This window comes from Thunnus maccoyii, chromosome 14 (assembly GCF_910596095.1).
Source record: "Thunnus maccoyii chromosome 14, fThuMac1.1, whole genome shotgun sequence".
NCBI lineage: Eukaryota > Metazoa > Chordata > Actinopteri > Scombriformes > Scombridae > Thunnus > Thunnus maccoyii.
Genome location: NC_056546.1, coordinates 20,635,860 through 20,657,470, shown reverse-complemented (window position 1 = coordinate 20,657,470; position 21,611 = coordinate 20,635,860). Strand labels below are relative to the sequence as shown.

At 40.2% G+C, this 21,611-nt stretch overlaps 2 protein-coding genes across 5 annotated transcripts in view; both read left to right on the top strand.

Moving 5' to 3' along the window:
• The window catches only part of unc5b (unc-5 netrin receptor B), a 50,398-nt gene extending 40,400 nt beyond the window's left edge, over positions 1–9,998 (top strand). The window contains exons 9-18 of one of the 2 annotated variants that reach the window (XR_006099962.1): positions 2,645–2,839; positions 3,261–3,629; positions 3,760–3,847; positions 4,221–4,395; positions 4,485–4,724; positions 5,430–5,579; positions 6,201–6,365; positions 6,469–6,647; positions 7,175–7,614; positions 9,487–9,998. Coding sequence is in view for 1 of the 2 variants with exons in the window: in XM_042433723.1 (XP_042289657.1) it covers positions 2,645–2,839; positions 3,261–3,629; positions 3,760–3,847; positions 4,221–4,395; positions 4,485–4,724; positions 5,430–5,579; positions 6,201–6,365; positions 6,469–6,647; positions 7,175–7,340 (1,727 nt within the window). In the remaining variant the exon portion in view is untranslated. Of the gene's footprint in view, positions 1–2,644; positions 2,840–3,260; positions 3,630–3,759; positions 3,848–4,220; positions 4,396–4,484; positions 4,725–5,429; positions 5,580–6,200; positions 6,366–6,468; positions 6,648–7,174 lie in introns of both variants that reach the window. The other variant, XM_042433723.1, reaches the window with a different exon arrangement.
• Positions 9,999–14,891: 4,893 nt separating this feature from the next.
• On the top strand, positions 14,892–20,810 carry slc29a3 (solute carrier family 29 member 3). Of its 3 annotated transcripts, none has more exons than XM_042433745.1 (7): positions 14,892–15,059; positions 16,314–16,395; positions 16,488–16,914; positions 17,777–17,859; positions 18,373–18,599; positions 18,928–19,090; positions 19,477–20,810. In XM_042433745.1, the coding sequence occupies exons 3-7, from the start codon at positions 16,591–16,593 to the stop codon at positions 20,105–20,107; spliced, it is 1,428 nt and encodes a 475-aa protein (XP_042289679.1). In that variant the 5' UTR covers positions 14,892–15,059; positions 16,314–16,395; positions 16,488–16,590; the 3' UTR covers positions 20,108–20,810. The 3 variants fall into 3 exon arrangements, with proteins under 3 accessions (XP_042289679.1, XP_042289677.1, XP_042289678.1); XM_042433743.1 differs by having other exon boundaries at positions 16,276–16,395; XM_042433744.1 differs by having other exon boundaries at positions 16,245–16,395.
• Positions 20,811–21,611: the final 801 nt, after the last annotated feature.

Genomic DNA, 21,611 nt, shown 5'->3' with positions numbered 1-21,611 from the left:
GTGCGTGCAGCGTTTTGTGGTGAGCCTGTCTATCCGCACTTTGTTGTCATCTCAGATCGAGTTCAGTGAAGACATGCCTCACCTTCTTGTCCGGCCTGCTTATGAATGTTGTTATCCCGTCTTGTCTAGTCTGTTGACTAAGCGTAGCATAGGTTTCCGAGCTGGCTCCTTGTTAGCACATCGTACCATTTACATAGCAGCTTGCTTCAACTGTGGATAGAAAAAAAGAAGATACAATTACAACAAACTGATTAATAAATTATGGTATAATTAGGCAAAATGCCCCAAAACTATTCATTTCACTATAACTCAACATGGCAGAGGGGAAAATCTGAAAGCTCTGTTGACAGAGGGAGCAAAATGACATGGCTCTAAGCTGAGACACTTTGATCTATAGGCTATGAGGTGAAAGTATAGCACTTCCTGGAGAAAAACAGTTCTGTCTGACTTTCAGTTAATCTGTGATATAGTTTACATTTGAAGTGATGGTAATTCCTCTAGCTTAATGTGACGTGGGCTCAGGGGAGAGCAGCCACGGTAATGCACCTAATTCGCTATTGTTCCGTTTCTGGTAATAAGTGCGGACGGCTGTCGGATTCGGTTCCATCGCGCCACGTGAGCATGGGAGCTCTCCTCTGCCAGCCCGTCTGCCTCCGGCTTTTCCTCTCCTCCACACTTCCTTCTACTCTTACTGCTTCTCTGTAGCGTCTGTGGTTTCCTCCAACTTCTTCCCTGCTCTCTTCTCCTCTTTTAACATGGGCCTTTAACTCAAGCACTGCTATCCTTATCGCCTCTCTCCTCCTCACCACACTTATAATCCCTCTGTCCTCTCAACAAATCACAACCTTATCTAAATCATTCCCATCCCTTTTGCCAAATTGCCTCTCCTCTAGCTCTCTCCTCGGTTTATCCAGCCTGTCTACTCCTTTTTTTTTTTTTTTTTTTTTTTTTGCTCATTTTTGTCTCCCGCCAACTTCACTCCTTGTCTTCTCCTCTTTTCTGCTGTGGTGTGACTGGCTCACGTGTCTGAGTTGGGTCTGGCTCTGCTAGTGTTGGGGAGTCACAGCTAAACAGGCTGTGGTGGGCCTGCTGACCAGTCACAACCAATCACCCAGCAGGAAAAAAGAGAGGGAGCCAACAGGGAGCAGGTGAAGTTAAGGCCAACTACCCTCCTCACCCTACTTCCACCCATGCTGCTTTTTGGTGTCAGATGTACCTCCTGCGGGCTAGTTGGAGCTAGTTTCCAATGTTGCTCGGATGATCTTTAACAAAAAAAGATACAGCTTTCGCTAGAATCAAACTGGACGCTGGGTACATCATAGCAGGTATACTGCCAGAGTAAAAGAAGAAGAATAGGTTCACATTTTTACATACTGTATGCCCATATGTACATACAGGATCATTCCTTCTCTCCATACTGGCTGTGAAGTGATCCCATCCCTAATGAGATTCCCATGTAACAGATGAAGAACTAAATCCACAGTACACTGATGCTAAAATGAGACTTCAGCTGACTGACTTAGTCACACAAATTAAACATTTTCCAGGGATGCACTGATCCAACTTTTTCTCTCCTGATACCAGTTCTAATACCTCAGATACTGATTGGCCAGTGCTTTCTTTCCCAGCTTTAAATACTATATAGGTTACTGCATGAAACTCATTTGGATCCTTATTTTTATGTTAACTAACATGATTCCAGGGTAACTCAGTCAACGACTTGCCATGACTGAATTAATGTCACTCATAGCAAAAACTGTGAATTTTATGACATTGACAAAGAAACTGTCACATCGTACCTGATCCGCCTAATAAGATACATGGTTGATTTGATTTACTCAGACTGCTGAAGGCTCATATTAGCTTCAGCTGAATTTTGGAATGTATTTTTACAAAAAATGAGGACTGTGGATTTTGTTCTCCATATGTTAAACTGGAAGCGCATCAGGGAGGGATCTCTTCAAGCACAGTATGGACGGGGGACAAGTACAGCGACCAACAGCTCCTTCAATGTACATAAAGGCGTGTCAGCATTGTGATAAGATAGACATGAAAAAATGTGAACCTACCCTTGAAGATTTTAATTTCAACTATGGCTGCTCAAGCAAAAAAAAAAGGGCTGCAACCATTTATTATTTTCATTATCAATTAATCTGTTGATTTTATCGGTCATGTACTTTATAAAATGTCAGTATTAGAATAAATAGAGAAAAAAGGGCCTGTCATAATTTCCTAGAGTCCGAGGTCACATCCTCAGATTGCTTGTTTTGTCCAATTAACAGTCAAATTCCCAAACATGCAATTACAAAGATTTAAAAGAGAAAAAAACAGCAAAACCTCACTTTTTAGAAGCTGAGACCGGTGATATTTTCACATCTTTGAATTGACAAATGACTTTGAAAGGATTAATCAATTTAAAAAATTGCTGTTGATTGACATTCTGATGATTGACTAATCCATTAATTAACTAATCCACTCAACAATCATTTAGACTACTTAGCTACAACAGAAAAGAATAAAAAATCAGATATCTAAAAAACTACATTTTCTCCCCTCTTGTGTTTTCCTTTCATTTGTATCTGTGTGTTTTCACTCGTGTCTCATTATGATGTCTTGACAGTCTGTCCTTCTGTCCCTCTTGCAGCGCTGGCTCCAGGTATGGGTGTAGCAGTCTACGCTGGTCTGGTGGGGGCCTTGCTGCTGTGTGTGATACTGGTGCTATGTGTGGGTGTGCTGGCATATTGCCGCAGATGCCGCCATCTCCACGGAGACATCACCGATTCTTCGTCAGCTCTCACCGCTGCCTTCCACCCTGGCAACTACAAGCCTCCCAGACAGGGTGAGTTCACACACATAGTCTCACATACGCCCAGTCACACACACGCACATCATACAGTACACACTCACACACAATTCCCCTGTTTAACATTTTGTGTATATTTTCACAAATATTCTTGTTTTTACTCATCCTTATAGAAGCACGTCTTCACAATTCATTTCATTATCACGCTGCTATTTATATCATCCCATAAATTATTTTTTTACCATTATCTCCTCTCGCACTGTCAATTCTCCATTCTTTACTGCATTACAATTTTTTACATTTTGAGCATTTGTCATGGTATCCCTTCTCTTGTTCTTGCAATCAAATATTAATTAGCAACATTAATCAATTTCACTCGCATCACTTTTAGCACTCTCAGCCTGGCCTGTGTCATTTCTGGTGATAAGAGAGCTCCTCTCTTCTCCTGCGTCCACAGATAACCCTCACCCTCTGAATCCCTCAGCTCCTCCGGATCTGACAGCAACAGCGGGGGCCTTCCGTGGCCCTCTCTTCTCCCTGCAGCAGGGGGTCAATGACAGCCCCCATAAAATCCCAATGACCACCTCTCCCCTGCTGGACCCCCTGCCCAGTCTCAAAATCAAGGTGTACAACTCCTCCACTCTTTCCTCTCTGGAGCTCCCCGCTGACATGTGCATGGTCGACGGGGAGATCCTCAGCCTGAAGTCGGTGGGTACTGTGGGTAGAGAGCGAGATTACCACAGCCACACCCTGTCCAGAGAGCCTGGGCTGAGCACCAGCGCCACCCTGGGAAATCTGGGAGGACGCCTCACCATCCCAAACACAGGTAATAAGAAACTCTACAAAACGCAATTTTCTTTTCATGCTTGGCATCAAGATGTGACCCAGTGTGAACCAATTACATTATCAGTGAATCATAGATAAGACAAGATAAAATATGATCCCTTCTCCCTCAGGTGTGAGTCTGTTGGTCCCACCTGGCACCATCCCCCAGGGGAAGTTCTATGAGATGTACCTCATCATCAACAAGTGGGACAAAACAACGTGAGTACTCCTCTGTTTCACTCATCTTCTTTGCAACCACGAGGCAGAATAGACCTCACTCTCACCTCAATCAGAATTTTTCACATGCAAAGCCCGCCTATTGTGAACCACCTACCTGTGAAGTTTATTTGGAAGTGCTGTCACTTTTTCCATGGATAAAAAATGATCAACTTGTTTCAATTTTATACTAAAATCTGAGTGGATTAATTTCTTGCCAATTTTCCGAATGTTTGATATTCATTTTGCTTCAGATACGTAAATACAAGCTTGTTTCAAACTGTGTCATGGCCACAGTGTTCTTTTATAAATGAAATGTGATGTTTTGGCAACTGTTGCAAATACAAGATTCTCCCTGTGTGTGTGAAATTTACAGGCTACCCTCTGAGGGCAGTCAGACCGTGCTAAGTCCTGTGGTGAGCTGTGGCCCATCCGGCATGCTGCTGAATCGTCCTGTTGTCCTTACATTGCCCCACTGTGCCCAGCTAGACACACCTACACCTGACTGGACACTCACACTCAAGACACAGACCCATCAGGGCGCATGGGAGGTGAGACAGCCTCTCACTGGTCTCAAATAATGGATATCCTGTTGTCCGATGTGTGGCAGCGTTGAACCTGACTTCAACCTTTTTTTCAGGAGGTGCTGACAGTGGGAGAAGAGACTTTGTCATCTCCGTGCTACCTGCAGCTGGAGGAGGAGTGTTGTCATGTTCTCATGGAGCAGCTGGGAACCTATGGCCTGGTGGGCCAATCCTGCCCTCCACAACCTGCCTGCAAGCGCCTGCAGCTGGCATTGTTTGCCCCCCGAGCGCCCTGCCTCTCCCTGGACTACAGCCTCCGTATTTACTGCATCCACGACACTCCGCATGCACTCAAGGTGCTGCTTGTGTGTTCGTCAATCTCTTTTGCCTGTATGAGTGTAGATGTTCACAATCAGTCTGTTTGTCCAGCTGGTTGCCAATCTTCCTCATGCTGTTCTGTTGCTATTTTCAGCTCTGTTGCCTTTCTTGCTTTTCCCTTTCTTTGTGTGTTTGATATATGTCTTTGTTGTGTCAATCTGGCAGTCATATTTATAGTGTCAAGAAGTACAGTACAGGTAATTTACTTAAGTCTGCACAAGGCTTTGGGTGACTGAGTCCCATCGCCTCTAAACTGCAGATGCACCCTTCTTGGCCAAATTAAATTCCAGTAACAAATATTGACATTTCCTGTCTCACTGGAAGAAATGACTCAAAATATTACAGCACAATACAACCAGCAAATGAGCACTCCATCCAGAGACTCACTGATGTTAAATATTTTCTCTCTCACACAATCCCTTTTGTGTAAAGTGTTCACAGAGCAGCCGGGCTGGTAAACATGAGCGTGCTGTGTGCAGTTTACTGGCATCACATTACATGATTTCTGGCTGCTAAAGTTCAAACACCTTTCAAACTGTTAGTTCTAACACATCTCCATCTCGAGACGCCGACCACACGACGCATTTTAATGAAGCTTTTTTTTAAAGAATAAAAGTTGTTTTTGAATTGTAAATGATTATAAATGATGAAATAAATCTGTTCTTCTCCGTGCGTCTGTGCAGGAGGTGCTGGATTTGGAAAGGAGTCTAGGTGGAGTCTTGCTGGAGGACCCCAAGCCACTGCTCTTCAAAGACAGCTACCACAACCTGCGTCTGTCCATCCACGACATTCCTCACACTCACTGGAGAAGCAAACTGCTGGCGAAGTACCAGGTGAGACGCTCAAAATACAGATATAAGATCCTAGGGTTTAGAGATGTAGGCGTGTGTGCAGCATTATCGTCTGTGTAGTCTGCCTCACTTTTAGTAGAGCACAAATCAGCAGTAGCTTGAATAAAGCAGATAAAACGAAATACTTATTGATCGTCAGTGTTACTTTGAAAATAACAAGCAATAACTAATAAGCATAAACTTTGGTCTAACAAACTCCTGATTTCACTTTAGCAGAATATCTATTTTCTCAGAAAATACAGCAATGGGACTTTAAACAATTCACTGCTGTTATGAACATCCAAACTCTCTGATGCATTCTCTTGGCGGCAGCAAAGAGATTGCAGTCTGAACCCACTCTGAATAAACAAACAGGAAATCTGATTGTGGCCCTAATTTATGGACAGTACGCTTTAGAAATAAATTGTGCACTGACACACGGAGACCCAGTTGGTAGAAACACTCCATATGAAAATAAAGCATACTGCACACTCTTTGAATGGAAACTGTGTTCAAGATCCTTCCTGATTATGCTTCTCAGGACAAAACCACTTTAATCACAGTAAGAGAACATTTTTTCAGCTCTCTTTTTAACCATTTTATGATTTTTTTTTTTGTTAACAGGAGATCCCCTTCTATCACATTTGGAGCGGCAGTCAGAGACCCCTCCACTGCACCTTCAGCCTGGAGAGAGGCAGCCTGGCTGTGTCACAGCTCACCTGTAAGATCTGTGTCCGACAGGTGGAAGGGGAAGGACAGATATTTCAGCTACACACAGACATCCAGGAGGTAATACTGACAGTAAAACTAAGGCTTGTGCTGACGTAGATAATATTGCCATGAAAAACACCAAATTTGGACTCAACGCTTCTCACCTTCTCTGTCAATCCAGACTCTACCACCACACTCGCCCCTCCCCTCGGGAGGCACCTGCCTGCCTTCATCTCAAGTTGGACCCTATGCCTTTCGCTTGCCTGACTCCATCCGCCAGAAGATCTGTGCCAGTTTGGATGCACCCAGCGCTCGCGGGTGTGACTGGAGACTGCTGGCACGCAGTCTAGGCTTTGATAGGTCAGATCTCCCTCACAGGTTTATGTGTGAAAGGCAGCTTAGTCACGCTTTAGTGGTGTTTAGTGAGTCCAGTGTTGATACCCAGGTTCCTAGTTTGAGTGTAAAATAATAACTCAGAAATGTGTAAAAGGTGGCATGTAGACATTAATTTTTTGAAGGCAGATATATGAGATTATGATACAAAATGTGCTCACTTAGGTTAAGTTATCTTGGTCATACTCATTATAATCTGCAAAACAACACTTGAATAATAATCCCAAGAATACGATTCAGTCATGCATGTTGTACATTGCTAAACTAAATTTCAGACATTATTTCATGGTATGTTTTATGTGGCTAACTAGCTAATCTATCAGTGTGAAATATGATTGCTAGTTGAACATCGCTATCCAAATAAATCTAACCAGCAGTATTTGTAATATACAGTATTGGTCATTTAGAAATGTTTGTAATCAAATAGCCACTGGTGTGCTGCTTTTACGACGAGCTGCTCCTCTTACAGTTTGCCTGCTCTTTCTTTTCCTCAGGTACTTGAACTACTTTGCAACAAAGCCCAGCCCCACAGGTGTTCTACTGGACTTATGGGAAGCTTGTCACCAAGGTGATGCAGACCTGGTCTCTCTGGCGACCGCGCTGGAAGAGATGGGCAAAAGTGAGGTGCTAGTTGTCATGACAACAGATGGGGATTGTTGATTGGTCAAGGAACAAGAGAGCGAGCAAGACAGAAAAAAATATGAATACCTGCCTATGAATATGCACACCCCGGCACAAAGCATTCTGGTTCCTTCACACGTACTGTATTACCTCTGCTTCATCACCCTTTTCACTGGCCTCTGATCAGCTGCTGTAGCTACATATCCACCATAACTCATTCCCATGCGGGCCATCCTATGATAACTGCTAACCTGGTTCAGCTTGAAGCCTCTGAAGCAATTCTGCATCTGAAAGATGTGAAACCAATTTGAAGGTACGAAGGCGTAAAATAGGTGTAAAGTCATCTGTCATGTGGTGTTGACTATCTCCTTCAAAGATTGAAAATGACTATATTCTTGTATATAAATAAAAATGCTTTGGGATAAACAAAAAAAAAAGTATTTATCCCACTAAAGCACGCACAATAACACAAACACAAAAACGCTAATGTGAGGTTACACATGTTCCAGTAGCAGCATGAAAGTGCATGATTAAACACCATCACACCTCATGGCAGGGGCTTTTGTTTTCTCGCCGCAGCATCATTTCTCAAAATCTCCATTGTCATTCTGCGTGTGCAGTGAATGACAGGCAGCAGCGACCTGTCTGCAACCTCCTCAGGCTACAGACACACTCCAAAACGCATGTGGACAAACCGGTCTTTAATGGGCTCTGAATCAGACAGGCTAGAATTTCTTGTCTTACTGCTTTGACTGCAGACAAATCAAATGAGGACCCATCTCTCAAGATTTGAGGGCTTGAGCATATCGCTTTGGGCTGAAAAATAAAAGCTGCCTCTTCTTTGTGGTAGGAGGGTGGATTTTGAAGATTGTCTCAGAATTGGCAGATAACTAGACCGATTGACTCTTTATATTGTACCAACAAATGCCTCAAAGCCTTGGTATATCATTCCGACTCACAGGGGTGTTTCACTTTCATCTCTCCTCGCATTCCTCTATCGCTCCGCCACAGTCCCCCGATCTGTCGAGAATAAACTACAGGAGAGCTTTCTCGTCATCCCTTAAAAGTTTCCTTTGGGGAACGCTCTTTAAGTTATTATCCATATTTGTGGATTGTTTGTTGTTGTTTTTTTGTTTTTTTTCTTTCATTGTCATTGTTGTTATGATCATATAGAACCTGTTTTATCATTTATGCTTGTGAAGGCTTCTGAGCTGCTGTGTACTATTTTTGATTCTAGTAGAGCAGGCCAATTGGGAGAGTTAGGCGCACAGTGGATGTCTCAGTTGTGAATAACAGAACCATGCTTATTTGTTCTTTTTAATATTGTGTATCTATTCAAAGTGTAAAATATAATCTGTAAAACATGATTAGAGGTGGTCAGATGTCCAGGTGAATATACTGTACGCTGTATTTCGTAGGCATTTTGCTTTGCTGTAACTGAGGGCGGTTTCTACTTGTTCAGAGACGAATATTGCAGAATAGATTAGCCTTCTTGAATAGGCAGCAAGGGACCATAACATTTACCTCAACACTAACTGCATTATGTTTCAGTCTATTCTCCCCACCACTTATCTATCTGTCCATCTGTCCATCCATCGCCCCGTAACTCATTACGTCTCCCCTCTCTCAATTTGACATTAACATATTGTTAACCTTTTTACTAAGCCGCCTGCTTTGTGGTCAGGGTCCTCAAGCTATTTGCATCATCAATACTGTTCTGTCAGTTATTGTTAGACGGGAATTGAAATGCTGAAATCAAACATTGTCATTACTTTAGTCTTATTTTCTCCCTCAAAGCAAAAAAAAGTGTTCATATCTTTAAAACCACTAAACCAAAACACAGGCAGTATCCCTCCTCCTCAGCAGTGAGTCATGTCACTGTTTTGTGTGAATGAACTGAAATTTAAGTGTGTGTGTGTGTGTGTGTGTGTGTGTATGTGTGTGTGTGAGTGGGTATGTTTGGGCAGGCGGGTGTGCACATACAGTCTGTGGTGCGCACGCTTAAGATCTGTCATTTCTCTTTGTAAGTGCTATGCAAGTACAAAAGAAAAGAAAAGCATTTTGACTTCTTTTGTTTTCTGGAAGAGTAATTCTATTTTTTCAGATCTGGGCATTGACAGGGTTTTGATTTTGTATCCTAAAAGTGGTTTAAGAGTAGTTAAACATTTTTTTTTTGTGATGGTAGTATTTGTGGGAATTCTCCACCTGGATCGGAAGAAATGGATCACTGACCGAGGAAGCTACTACTGAAAAAGCACATGTGGGAAAACAAAACAAAAATGTGGTGCATTGGTTATAATACAAGTTGTGACTAGCATCATGAACTCGTGCCCTGCAGGTCTTTGCCCATGAGGAAATATCTGAACATGACCGGTTCAGTACTTTGGATCCCTGAACACTGCAGGACTATTCTCTTTCCTCAAATCTTGTTACAGACTGGCTAGCTGTAGACTACAGTGTTCATTCGTCCAGATTTCTTGAGTATCTTTTGGATCTTTGGCCATAGCTCGGGATAATTCATGCTGGAGCTGGACTGGATTCTACCTTGCTCCAATCAAAGAGAAAAATTAAGCCTTTGTTCAAGAAGTCAGACATTTTTACAAAAAAAACAAAATGGATTCAGTGACATTATTTTATCTCTGTAAAGTACCAATTGTAAATAAACGTCTAGCCTTCTTACCTGTAACTAAATATAATTTTTATGCAATAAATTATATTTCTTAGTTTAAAGACAGAGTCTGTGTGTTTTGTTGGTCTTGAATTAAAACTTTGTCATTGCAAAGCCAAACAATCTGGGAGCCGTTTCCATAAAATCCACATACCAAATTACAGGCTTCTTGTGAGCTCCTTGGCAGGACAAAATTACTGTTAAATGGCATCCGTGCTTTTATCAATTACACCCCATTTTCACAGAAAATGCAGAGCTACTCAACCCATCCCTCTTTTCCTCACACTTCATTGGAAAATTCCCTTTAGGTCCATTTAGCTTTGAAAGCTTTTAACTGGCAGTCTGTCCAGTGTTCAAATTAACAAGGTTTTAGAGACACTAATAGTGGCCTTTAAGGATTGACTCGAGGCATTTAGATCAAGCATTCTAATCTCAGTTTTTTTATGAGTGCAAGATATGTGGGGATTCATCAAATTACATCGAGAACAAATGCCCCAGTGAGTCATCTGCAGTGAGTGTGCACTGCAGTATGGTCTTAATGGCAGGCAACACTTTGCACCTGTTTCATTAGATGCACTGTTAATTGAGGACTGATATGCTTCCCTTCAGTGTGCAAGTTAACTGAACCTTTTATAAGGAATGAAATGTTGGTACAAAAGCTGACTCACCTCTGCACAGGATGTTTTTTGTTAGTTTTTGGTGAATGAATTGGCAGTGAGAATATTATTCTTCTAAAATAGTCTCAAGATCGTACTACAGTAGATGTGATGCCAGTACATGCATACACATACATGATGTACAGCATTTCCAACACATATTCTTCTGCATTATTAGAAGATAAAAGTAATTATTTGAGTTCTCCTCAGCAGAAAATGATATGTGACTATATGCATTGAGACATCCAGCATCAGGGTTCACAATAAAATGTACTAAACCCTTTTATGAAAATATACAACAACAAACCTAAATGAGATAATGGGCATTAATTACAAAATAATCTAATCAGTGTTCAGTGTCATAATATGCAGACTAAGTATGAGGAGGGTGTATTTCATTTTAGGGTGAAAAAATAATTTCTGAGTGTATTAGTAGTGCAGATTGAAATTGCTCAATTAGTTCTGTTGTTTTTCAGGAGGAAACAGCAGTTCAGCAGCTGTGAGTCGGATTTGGACAATGACTCACTTCATAATTATTAGTTTAATCCAGTGGTGTTCACTCATGTGTCGTGGAGGGCCAAGAGACAGCAGGTTTTCATTCCAGTCAAAGACATAAAGTCACCTGGTGTCATGTTTGAAAAACCTACATACTGGTTTAGTCTGTGTTCTTCTTACAGGTACTGGAACTATTTCCATTTCCCAGAGAGGTGCAGTAACACACTGCTGACTATACTGTCTTATGATGCCCTCTGCTGGTAAATGTGATGGGTAACCCACATTTTTCAACGTGTTGTACATAAGTACACACAATGGTACCGTATTGTATAAAATTATTCTTTAATCTTTCTAAATGAACAGGAAATATTTACAGTTAGTTTGAATTTTTAAATTCTTATTGGTTTTAATAAATCATTCGTGAATTAACAACCTTTACACTTTAATGTGCTTTTCATCAGATTATTAAATGGGATATTTTCCAAAAGACACAATACTCAGCATGTCTATTACTGTGAAGAAAAAGAAAACATAATAAGATAAATTTGCTGATATGATAACTTATTTTCCACACAGTCCACAACAACATACAGCATTAATAGCTCTAAGACAGCAAACAGTCAAAGGTGGTGGCTCTGATGTGTGTATAATTATCTACATGTGATATCTGGAGATTAGATTCATTTTATTAATTACCACTACAAAGTGGATGATAGTGCATGATAGTGTATTTTGTCAGCTTGATGTTATAAATGATATTTTATTGCAATTAGTTAAACACTTTTTATGTTGCACATTTTAAAAATCATTTATTGATTTCAGACTTGGATATTATTCAGAAATATTTGTAATTTTACCAGAGAAAACCTGAAGTGTTGGTCTTTTTTAGTCTGTTTAAGAAATGTAGATGTTGTCTAGTTATGAGATTTTTAGCCATAAATGTTACTAAATGTTACCTTTACCAGGATATTTTCAATTACAGAATTGTCACAATCTTACAGATACAAAACTTCACACTTGGACATATTCAGTCTTAGAACTGATTGGAGAAATCAAATTAATTGAATTACACAACTGGTTCTTGTCTTTTTTTAAAAAAAAAGCGTAGTGTCATCTGCCAGTTGGGAAAATTTAATTCAGTGACTAAATTAAATAAAAAAGGAGAAATAGGGCAACCCTGCCTGACCCCTCTATTAATTTGGAATCTTTTAGAGGTATTAAAAATAATTATAACTAAGCTATTAATATCTTTGTAAAACATACTGACAATGTCAACAAAGTTATTACCAAAACCAAATGCCTTGATGGACTGTAAAAGAAACTTGTGCTTGATTGTGTCAAAGGCCTCATAAAAGTCCAAAAACAAGATAAGTGCCTTAGAGTTAACTGCATCTGCATGATCTAACAAATCTAAGGTGAGTCTTATATTACAACTAATATGTCTGTTTTTCATGAATCCTGTTTGAGTTTCAGCTATAAGAGGATCTAGCCCTTTTTTTAACTGTTTGCATATACTAAGGCCAAGATCTTATAATCTATTGTTAAAAGAGTGATAGGATGCCAATTATCTATTGATAAAGGGTCTTTATCGGGTTTGGGGATAAGAGATATAATGCCTTGCTTCATTGGTGCTGCTTTCTGTCTTTGATGCATTATTTGTACATAGAGATTAATAGATTTTGAATAAGTTCCCAAAAGTGCAAGTGTATAAAATTCAACAGATAGACCATCGATTACTGGAGATTTGCCTTTCTTCATTGAAAATAATGCATCTCTAATTTCATTAGCTGACAAGTCAGAGTCACACATAGATTTAAATTGTTCACCAGTTGAAGGGATATTAGTTTGGATTTTTTCCAGGACACTTGCACAATATTTTGCATTCAATTTGAATTTGTATAATTTTCCATAAAATGCAGTGACAAAATTATATATTGAGTTGAGATCTTTCTTTTCCATTTTTAATTACCCAATATTAAGGGCAGTTAATGGTTTCCTTTTATAAATTCTTTTCTCAAGTATTTGTGTTCCTCTCCCCTTCCTCCAGCTACTTGGCTCTAGACCTAATAAACATTCCTTTTGCCATGTCTAAACAAATTTGATCCAGCTGTAGCTGGATGCCCTTCAACTGGATTTCTTCTTCCAAAGTGATATTTTCTTTTGTCAGTAGAAGGTCAAGTTTGTACATCAAGTCAGCTTTTTGAATACCTCTTTCTTTAGTTCTTCTTTTTCTTTTCTTCTTTTAATAACAACATACCTAACCTTTCATTTAAAGAATTCATATTTTTTTCCTTTAGTCATTGTTTAAGCCATCATTGAGGATTTTGTCTGCTAGTTTTTCAATAGTATCATTAAATGAATCATCATTTAAAAGAGTATTGTTGAATTGCATACAAGAGGTCTCCTGGGTAGCACCTAATTTCAAAATTATTTGATTATGGTCCAATAATGGGGCATGAATATGATTAACTTCTTTCACAAATTGAAGGGTAGGGTAAGAAATTAAAAATAGATCAATTCTTGATTTTAAAGTTAGTTTTCTATTACACTAAAAGGGTTGAAGAAACACCATGCATCAAAGAAAGGTTGGAGCAGAGTAACGAAACAAGGTTATTGCTCTGTGAAGCTTGGTTTAGCTTAGGATGGTATCTGTCCTCCATATCATCAGGACATTCATTGAAATCACCACAAATAATTATTTATGAACCTTGGTATTTATTGTTTAGTTCCTTCAATTTGGATGTTATTTCATCAAATAAGACTTTGTTAGAAACATGGGAATCAAACCTGTATATGATACAAACAATAAAAAATAGCATTGTCTTACACTTACTTACTTACTTATCAATAAAATCCATCTACCAGAAGGCACTGTTTCAAAAACATCCCCTTTAAATTTATGTAAAAAAAAAAAAAAAAAAGAAAAGAAAAAAAAAAAGTTAAAACCCCAGCTGAATGATTAGTACCTTACCTTCTCATCCTCACTTTATCAATGACATCACTGGTTTTTATTTAAAATCCCAGAATTTTCCTTGAAAAAGCAAAAGGCTCAGTTTAACTCTCAATGAAGTTTGTTCATCATTTTTCATCCACAGTCCAGCAACTGTTGTTGTTTTTTTTCCAAAATGACACTCAAAACATGTTGTAAGAAGCATCTGTTAATAGTAGTTTGTATCTTGGATAATAATTTTGTGCAAATGAGTGTCCTTAATATTCATACTTTTATTTTATAAAAGCTGGACCGGAAAGACGACTGCTGTTCCGCAAGTAAAATAAGACGTCTGGTGTAATTGTCAGAGTAACAGCGGGGATTTTTTACAGTCTTTATTTTATAGTCTCTTGTTTTGTTCTATCATATAATTAGTTTTTAAATAACGTTTAAACCAGATGATATTTTTTCCTATACGTAATTCATGTAGTCATTGTGCGAAGTGCGTTTTAGTCTGTGTGGAATAGATAAGGCTTTTATTCTGAAGGATTCATGCCGGAACTCTCATTGTTGTCGCTGCCTGTGAGCTTTATTTTTTGGTAAACGAGCCGGAGGGACGAACTCTCGCAAGGTTACGGTTGAGGTTGGGTGAGGTTAAGGTTAGGGTTCAAATCTCGCGAGAGTTATAGCCAACCTTATTCACTCTGCTTCTGATTGGCTAGTAATTGTTGCTTTCTTTGTTTGGATTGGTTAGGTGTAGGCATGAGGAGTGAGCTGGTTAGTGATAGCGTAAGAGTATCAAGGTCAGAGCCAATCAAAAGGCAGAGTAGGGGCAGGTCTTCGCAGAATGCAGGTGGGGAAAAAAATAACGCTTGCTCGTGGGTTCACAGGCTGAAGAGTGGTTGTTTATCAGGTGACTAGAAACGAAGTTTGCTGTGAAATGGATTTTTGTGTCAGGTTAACGCTTCAAGAAGGACAGAAGCAACCGCCAGTGAGTCTGCAACAGTGAGGTATGTTTACATTTTATTTAAGTAGCCCAACATTAGCCGCGGGTCTAGTCAGATCAGTTAGCTACATTTTTGAACACTTTGCCAACCGGTTTGGTCAGTTTACGTTTGTTTGTTTGTTTGTTTGACTGCGATGCCCACACAAAATAAATGGCAAATTGACATACCCATTCGTCATAAGACCACAATAATGAAGAACTAGGAATACTTTTCTCTGAGTTGTGGAAACACACTGTGAAAGCAGCTGTCCGCAGTGACAAGGAGCCCACTTCCTTGAATGAAACTTCTCAGTCTGTAGTCTGAAGTTTAAATCGGTGTAATTGTATTTTCTTGAGTAAGCATCATGTGAATACTGGTTCCTCATTAGTGGCACACATGATGCTTTAAAATGCAAGCTCAGCTTCGTTCTGCCATGTCAGTCTTCCTTTAGTCTCCTTAAATAGTTCAAGTAATAACCTCATATTGTTCAAGCAAGTGATGCAATTGAAAACGTGCCCTTCTATTTCTGTCAGTGACATTCAGACACCGCAGCTCTCCGGTGCCTGTCTCATGACTTTCCTCACAAGCTCACAATTCAGTGCTTTTTTTTTACATGTAAGGTTGTAGTTTGTAGAGCACGTGCAGATTTGGTGATTGCTGAAAAACAGCACAATGAGTCAAACAATCACACTGGAGCAGTCAACTTTATAAAATCCTGGTTCCTGTGGGAGTGCAGCGGGTTCACATCCACACATTGCTGTCAAATAATAATGATGGCAGGGGCCCCCAGTAATATTGTTGGTGCTGCAGTGGCTCAGTAAGAAAAGGACAATGTGTTCATGTGACATTCCACATCATCTGAAACATGATTACGAGGCATTGCTGAATTGTATAGGTAGCTGTTTGTCATACTTAATTAACTGGCAAAGGTTCAGTAGCTTAGAAGAAAGCGCATCGTTGGCAAAATGTCAGCTTTGGAATAAAGTCTACGCTGTAGAACTGTCATTCTGAAGTGCTTCTTATTTCTTTTTCTTTTTAAGATGACATGAGCAGTAGACGTTTTATGAGCGTCATGTTCAGTGTTTTGTGCTGAACATAAACAGTTCAGCTCAGAGTACAGCTTCTCCTCTTTGGGTCTCACATTATCTTACATGTGTATTTATTTTATTTATGACGGGATAAATGTTGAAAATATTTGTTTATCCCCAGAAAGGCTTAAATGTGACTCCTCTTACTGCAGCATTGCATTACACTGACCACTGGACTGCTCTCTACCAGCTACGACCCAGAGCTCTCTCCGGAGTATGGCTTCACAGCAAACACAGTCTACTTTTTCCTTTGTGGACATGCACAATTAAAAGTAAGCATCTTCCAAATCCCACTTATTGCAGGAACATTACCATGTTGCATTGATGTCTTTTTTTAAGATGTTTTTCCTTTTCTCTTTCACAGCTTTCTGTTAAACAGTTCCCATCTTAGAGTTTTCTACTACCTCCTTTTCCCCCAACCTTCCCCTTTTTCTCTCCTCTTTACTTTGTGAGTGTGCTGTCTGAAAATGGACGGCATAGACCCTGTGCAGCCCAGTCTCAACTCCTCCTATGTTCCGACTGCTCTCGGCAACCACAATGTATCTGATGATGAGGAAAACGAGGACCAGAGTCCCTCTGCATCCCTCCTGCCCAAACATTCATCAGTGCCTTTGGCTGTACGCTACAGTCCAGAGGACTCTTACTGTTTGGTGTACATCATCTTCTTTCTGATGGGCATCGGCTCCCTGCTGCCCTGGAACTTCTTCATAACAGCCAAACACTACTGGCTTTACAAACTGAGTAACAACACTCATCACAGCGGGGGTGAGGAGGAACGTTCAGACCTCAGTGTGAGTAAGAGGAAAACAACAGCACTGTGTTTTCTTACTGTTTGTTTGTGTGTGTGTGTGTTTTATACTCACAAATATGTGTGTAGTGTGACAGATGTGAGGACTGAGGGTCCTTTCACATCTCACAGAAATCCATTGCAACACAATTATACCATTAGAAATGCCACAAGACTTGTTGAGGAATGGAAGGTTGAGAGGGTAAAAGGAAGGTGTCTTGCAGCCAGATACTGTAGCTATGAGTCAGGATAGTCAAGCAATAAGGTATAAATTTATATGATTCACTTATCAATTTGGACAGGAGTGTCACAAAGACAGACATCTGTGTAGTCAACTGAAAGAACCGCACAACATCCAAAAGAAAGGCCAATGCTCCTAAGTAATTGATTCCTATGACTCAAACTCATTTTCAACTAATCTTTGTGTATCTGTACCACACTAGGTACAGATATAGCAAGCTGGCTAGGAAAGTTTGCCTTCAGTAATAATTGCACAGTGGCTTGCAGCATGGTTGAGCAACCAGCAACGAATTTCTTTGCCCAGAGGTTTACTGAAGACAGGCTTTTATTTGTTAAAACAGTACAATTTAATACCAGGCTATTATTTAAGATAAGACTGTTAAATCTGTGAAACGGTCCGGATGGTTTCTCAGAGATTAATGCTTGACCTCAGTCACCATAGCAACGATAAAGAAGAAGAGAATTTTTTTCGATTTTTAGATTTCTCTTTTCACTTCCTCTTTGTGTTTGTGTGTGTGTGTGTGTGTGAGAGAGTGTGAGAGTGTGAGAGAGAGAGAGAGACACACAGACACTATGCAAGAAACTGTGAATTGAAATTGTTTTGTCTTTTCTCTAACTATTCACAGGACTACTTTGAAAGTTATCTGGCCATTGCCTCCACGGTGCCTTCTGTGCTCTGTCTGATACTCAACTATGTCCTTGTTAACAGGTTGCTTTCACCAAAAACACACACGCACACACACACACACGCATGCACACACACACAACACACTCCTCTCGGTCTGAATTTCTAACTTGTTGAGTCTCTCACTCCACCATGATAAACATAATAAAGTGCTTTTAGTACATTAGATTAAATTACAGTAATCTAATTTACCCAGTGACCTTAAAATGCTGTGTGTCCCTTTATATTCTCTCTGGACTTTGATCAGTCTGTGTTGGTCTTAGATAACACGGAGCAAAGAGGATGTGTTATCATTTTTAAAAGTCATCTCCTTCAGAATAAATTTTATATCTATTATTTGTGATGGATAGTTAATATCTTTGTGATAACAGTCAGTGTTGTATGCAGATTTGTGGTTTACACAGACTGTAATCAAATCAAACTGTCCTTGACACAAAAAACAGCCAACCTTACATCTGCTTTAATTTTTAAGTTTACATTGATCAACTGACCTGCCTAATCCCTGTGTATGTATGTGTCTGCGGGGGGTGTTCATAGGTTGTCATCAAACGTGCGGATCCTGTGGTCTCTCTTTGTGATCCTGTTGGTGTTTGTGGTGACCACAGTGCTGGTGAAAGTGGACGTGTCAGACTGCAGGATGGAGTTCTTTGCTGGCACACTGGCTTGCGTCGCTGTCGTCAGCGGAGCCTCGAACCTCTTCTCTGGCAGCGTATTTGGGATCAGCGGGCATTTCCCCATGAGGATCTCCCAGGCCCTCATATCAGGTACAGTCCTTATTCAGTTCAGGAATGTCTCTTATTGACACTATTTTCTTTATACATTATCATTGTACAAATACTTTCTACAGTATGTACTGTTTGTCGGCTTTATTAAGGGTTTCTTGATGAAGTAACTTGCTGTCATGAATGTTTATTTCTTGCCACCTCCAAACATGATGTATGTATGTGACATGATGTTGTCATGTCGGTGTCTGTGTATGGGCACGTACTTGTGAACACAACAAGAAGAGCACACTCTACCCCTCTCTCCTTTTTTTCTTGTGTGTCTCTTGTGAAATGACTGTACATAAGCTGAAGTCCTTTCCTATCTCAGGCCAGGCTATGGGAGGCACACTGAGTGCAGTAGCATCAATAGTAGACCTGGCAGTGGCAGAAGATGTGACAGATAGTGCTCTGGCCTACTTCCTGACAGCCGACGTCTTCATCCTGCTCTGCATTTTCACATACCTGCTGCTGCCCAAACTTGCATATTCACGGTCAGTAAGAAAGATAGAGATTCTTGTTCCCATATAGATACATACAGCAACTTTTAAAACATGTATTTTAATTTTCAAATTTATCAGAAGACCTTTTTCAAGAAAACTTCCAGCTGAATCTGGATACCATAGATTACAGATTTAGTGTCGTTTTTGTTATTGCCACCAGATGGGGCTAAAGCTAGAAAAAAATCCTAAACATCTCATCACAAGATTTGCAATAAAAACTCTAAACTTGCTTGTTCCAGTTACATTGTTTGTGCATTTGAATTTGTTGCTACCATTTGATTCTCTCTGTCTAAAACCACTTATTTTTATCATGACTTTTAGAGATTTTTGAGGTAATAGCTCATCCAATACCTCATATGTTCCTCTCTTCCCTCCAGACACTACATGCTGGCAGCAGCGAGCACCAGTCCAGGAGGTAACAGTGAGGGGGGAGCAGCAGCAGGTACAGGGAACGGTGTCTCCGCCCCACCACTGCAACGTATCCTCAGGAAGACATGGGTGCTAGGCCTGAGCGTCTTCTACGTCTTCTGCGTCTCTATCATGGTGTTCCCTGCAGTATCATCAGGGATCCAGTCTGTCAACAAAGACAGTGGCAGCATCTGGACCACCACTTACTTTGTGCCCCTCACAAGTTTCCTCCTGTACAATGTAGCAGACTTTTGTGGTAGGCAGGCCACAGCCTGGCTGCAGGTGCCTGGCCCCACCAGCCAAGTCCTGCCTATACTGGTGGTGTGTCGCTCCGCCATGATCCCACTTTTCATGTTTTGTAACTATCAGCCGAGAGACCACCTCCACACTGTGCTGTTTGCACATGATGTGTACCCTGTGATCTTTAACTGCCTGCTAGGCCTAACTAATGGTTACCTAGGCACTCTACCAATGATCTATGGGCCAAAAGTGGTACCTCGGGAGCTGGCAGAGGCCACAGGAGTGGTCATGTCCTTCTTTCTCACTCTGGGACTGGCTGTTGGATCTGCTTTCTCTGCCCTTATTGTGCACTCTATCTGATCAGGCAATAGCCTTGTCATGTACAGTAGTATAGCAGAGCTATACAAGAGACTGGACACCAGAGTCTGTGAATATCAGAATCTGAAAGCACTGTGATGCAAAGTGCACCCGTAAAACCAATTGTCTGCTATGAGGGAAAAGTGCACATAAGCTCCTAATTTTCACTTGACCAAAAAGCCTTAACTCCTTCATACCTCACATTAATGTGTGTTATGTTTACACTAATGTTGCTCTTGATGTGAGTCTCAGGGCTGTGTCCACCATGACCAGGTCGTTTACATATTAAAAAGAGAGAAAGAAATGTCAGTGAAAACAGTCAGTGCAGTCCACAAGGGACACATCATCAAACAGCATATCTTCATATTTTATATATTTCATATTGCAAAACACACATTTTGCACAATTGTATATGGTTCAAGGGGTAACATTTTTTGGTATATAATAGGGGTGTTGAATAACTGTTATTTTTAGTTCAGCTTCAATACAATATGTAGATTGCAAAGAAACACCATATGTTATCAAGAAATACAGCTGGGAAAATGTGGCAAATTGTTGTTGGTGAACAACTGCTGGTACGTTCATGTTTGCTGTCTATAAATGTAATAACTTTCCACGAAAAACTCTTGACTTACTGTCATCATTTTTGAAATGTGCACTGTGAGTTTTGGTCCATGTAGATATAATATAACCCGTTTTAAAATCATTTTAAAAATTTCTTGTTTACTTAGTATTTAGATTTTTAAAAGCCTTTAAAGTATAGCAATTTATTTAATTCACTGTACAGCTTGTACACCCTGATATTAGATTTTGGAGAATCTATTAAGAATCCTTGCACACTTTAACATTTCATTAACTATAAATAATGCACCTCACATCACTGCAGGCCATTTTCCAAATTGTCAATGAATTCAGTTTTTATTTTCCACAAATTGATCATCTTACTGTAGTGGATTAAAAGCCAGTAGCTCCTTGGAGAAATCAATCTACATACTTATTTTAGGCTATTATTTGGACAAGGGTCAGCAGTTACATTTATACATTTTTGTTCATAAGTTAAAAATACATTTGTCAGCTGAGTCATGTGACACAGAGTCTGAGAATGGCTGCCTGAACAGAAAACACAACAACACAACTATACACTCTGAGCCAAAAACAAACTTAATGAAATGCCAAGTAGCAAGAACATTGCAAGAAGAACTTCAAGAAATCCCCCTTCACCTACCCCAGAATACACTCACAGCAGCTACAGCTAATGATACCATCTCCGACTGTGAACTAGGCAGGGTTGCCGCTGATATTGCAAATATATACAGCGTCCTTACAGAAATTTCAAGTGGACACAACAACAAAGTGAAATCCACAGAGCCACCACATCCATGGAGTCCAAACTGACAACTGTTACCATGCACCTCTCCAATGTAGTATGTCATCTAGACCCCCTTTAGGATAGCAATGAGGCGCTGAAAGCCAATCCGCCTGTGACCTGGGCCGAGCTGGAGCTACT

Bases quoted from the DNA above. Each gene is read 5' to 3' on its own strand.
- slc29a3 (XM_042433745.1), top strand. From the start codon at position 16,591: ATGGACGGCATAGACCCTGTGCAGCCCAGTCTCAACTCCTCCTATGTT. The intron at 16,915-17,776 runs GTGAGTAAGAGG...AACTATTCACAG, and splicing joins AGGAACGTTCAGACCTCAGT to GACTACTTTGAAAGTTATCT. The intron at 17,860-18,372 runs GTTGCTTTCACC...GGGTGTTCATAG, and splicing joins AACTATGTCCTTGTTAACAG to GTTGTCATCAAACGTGCGGA.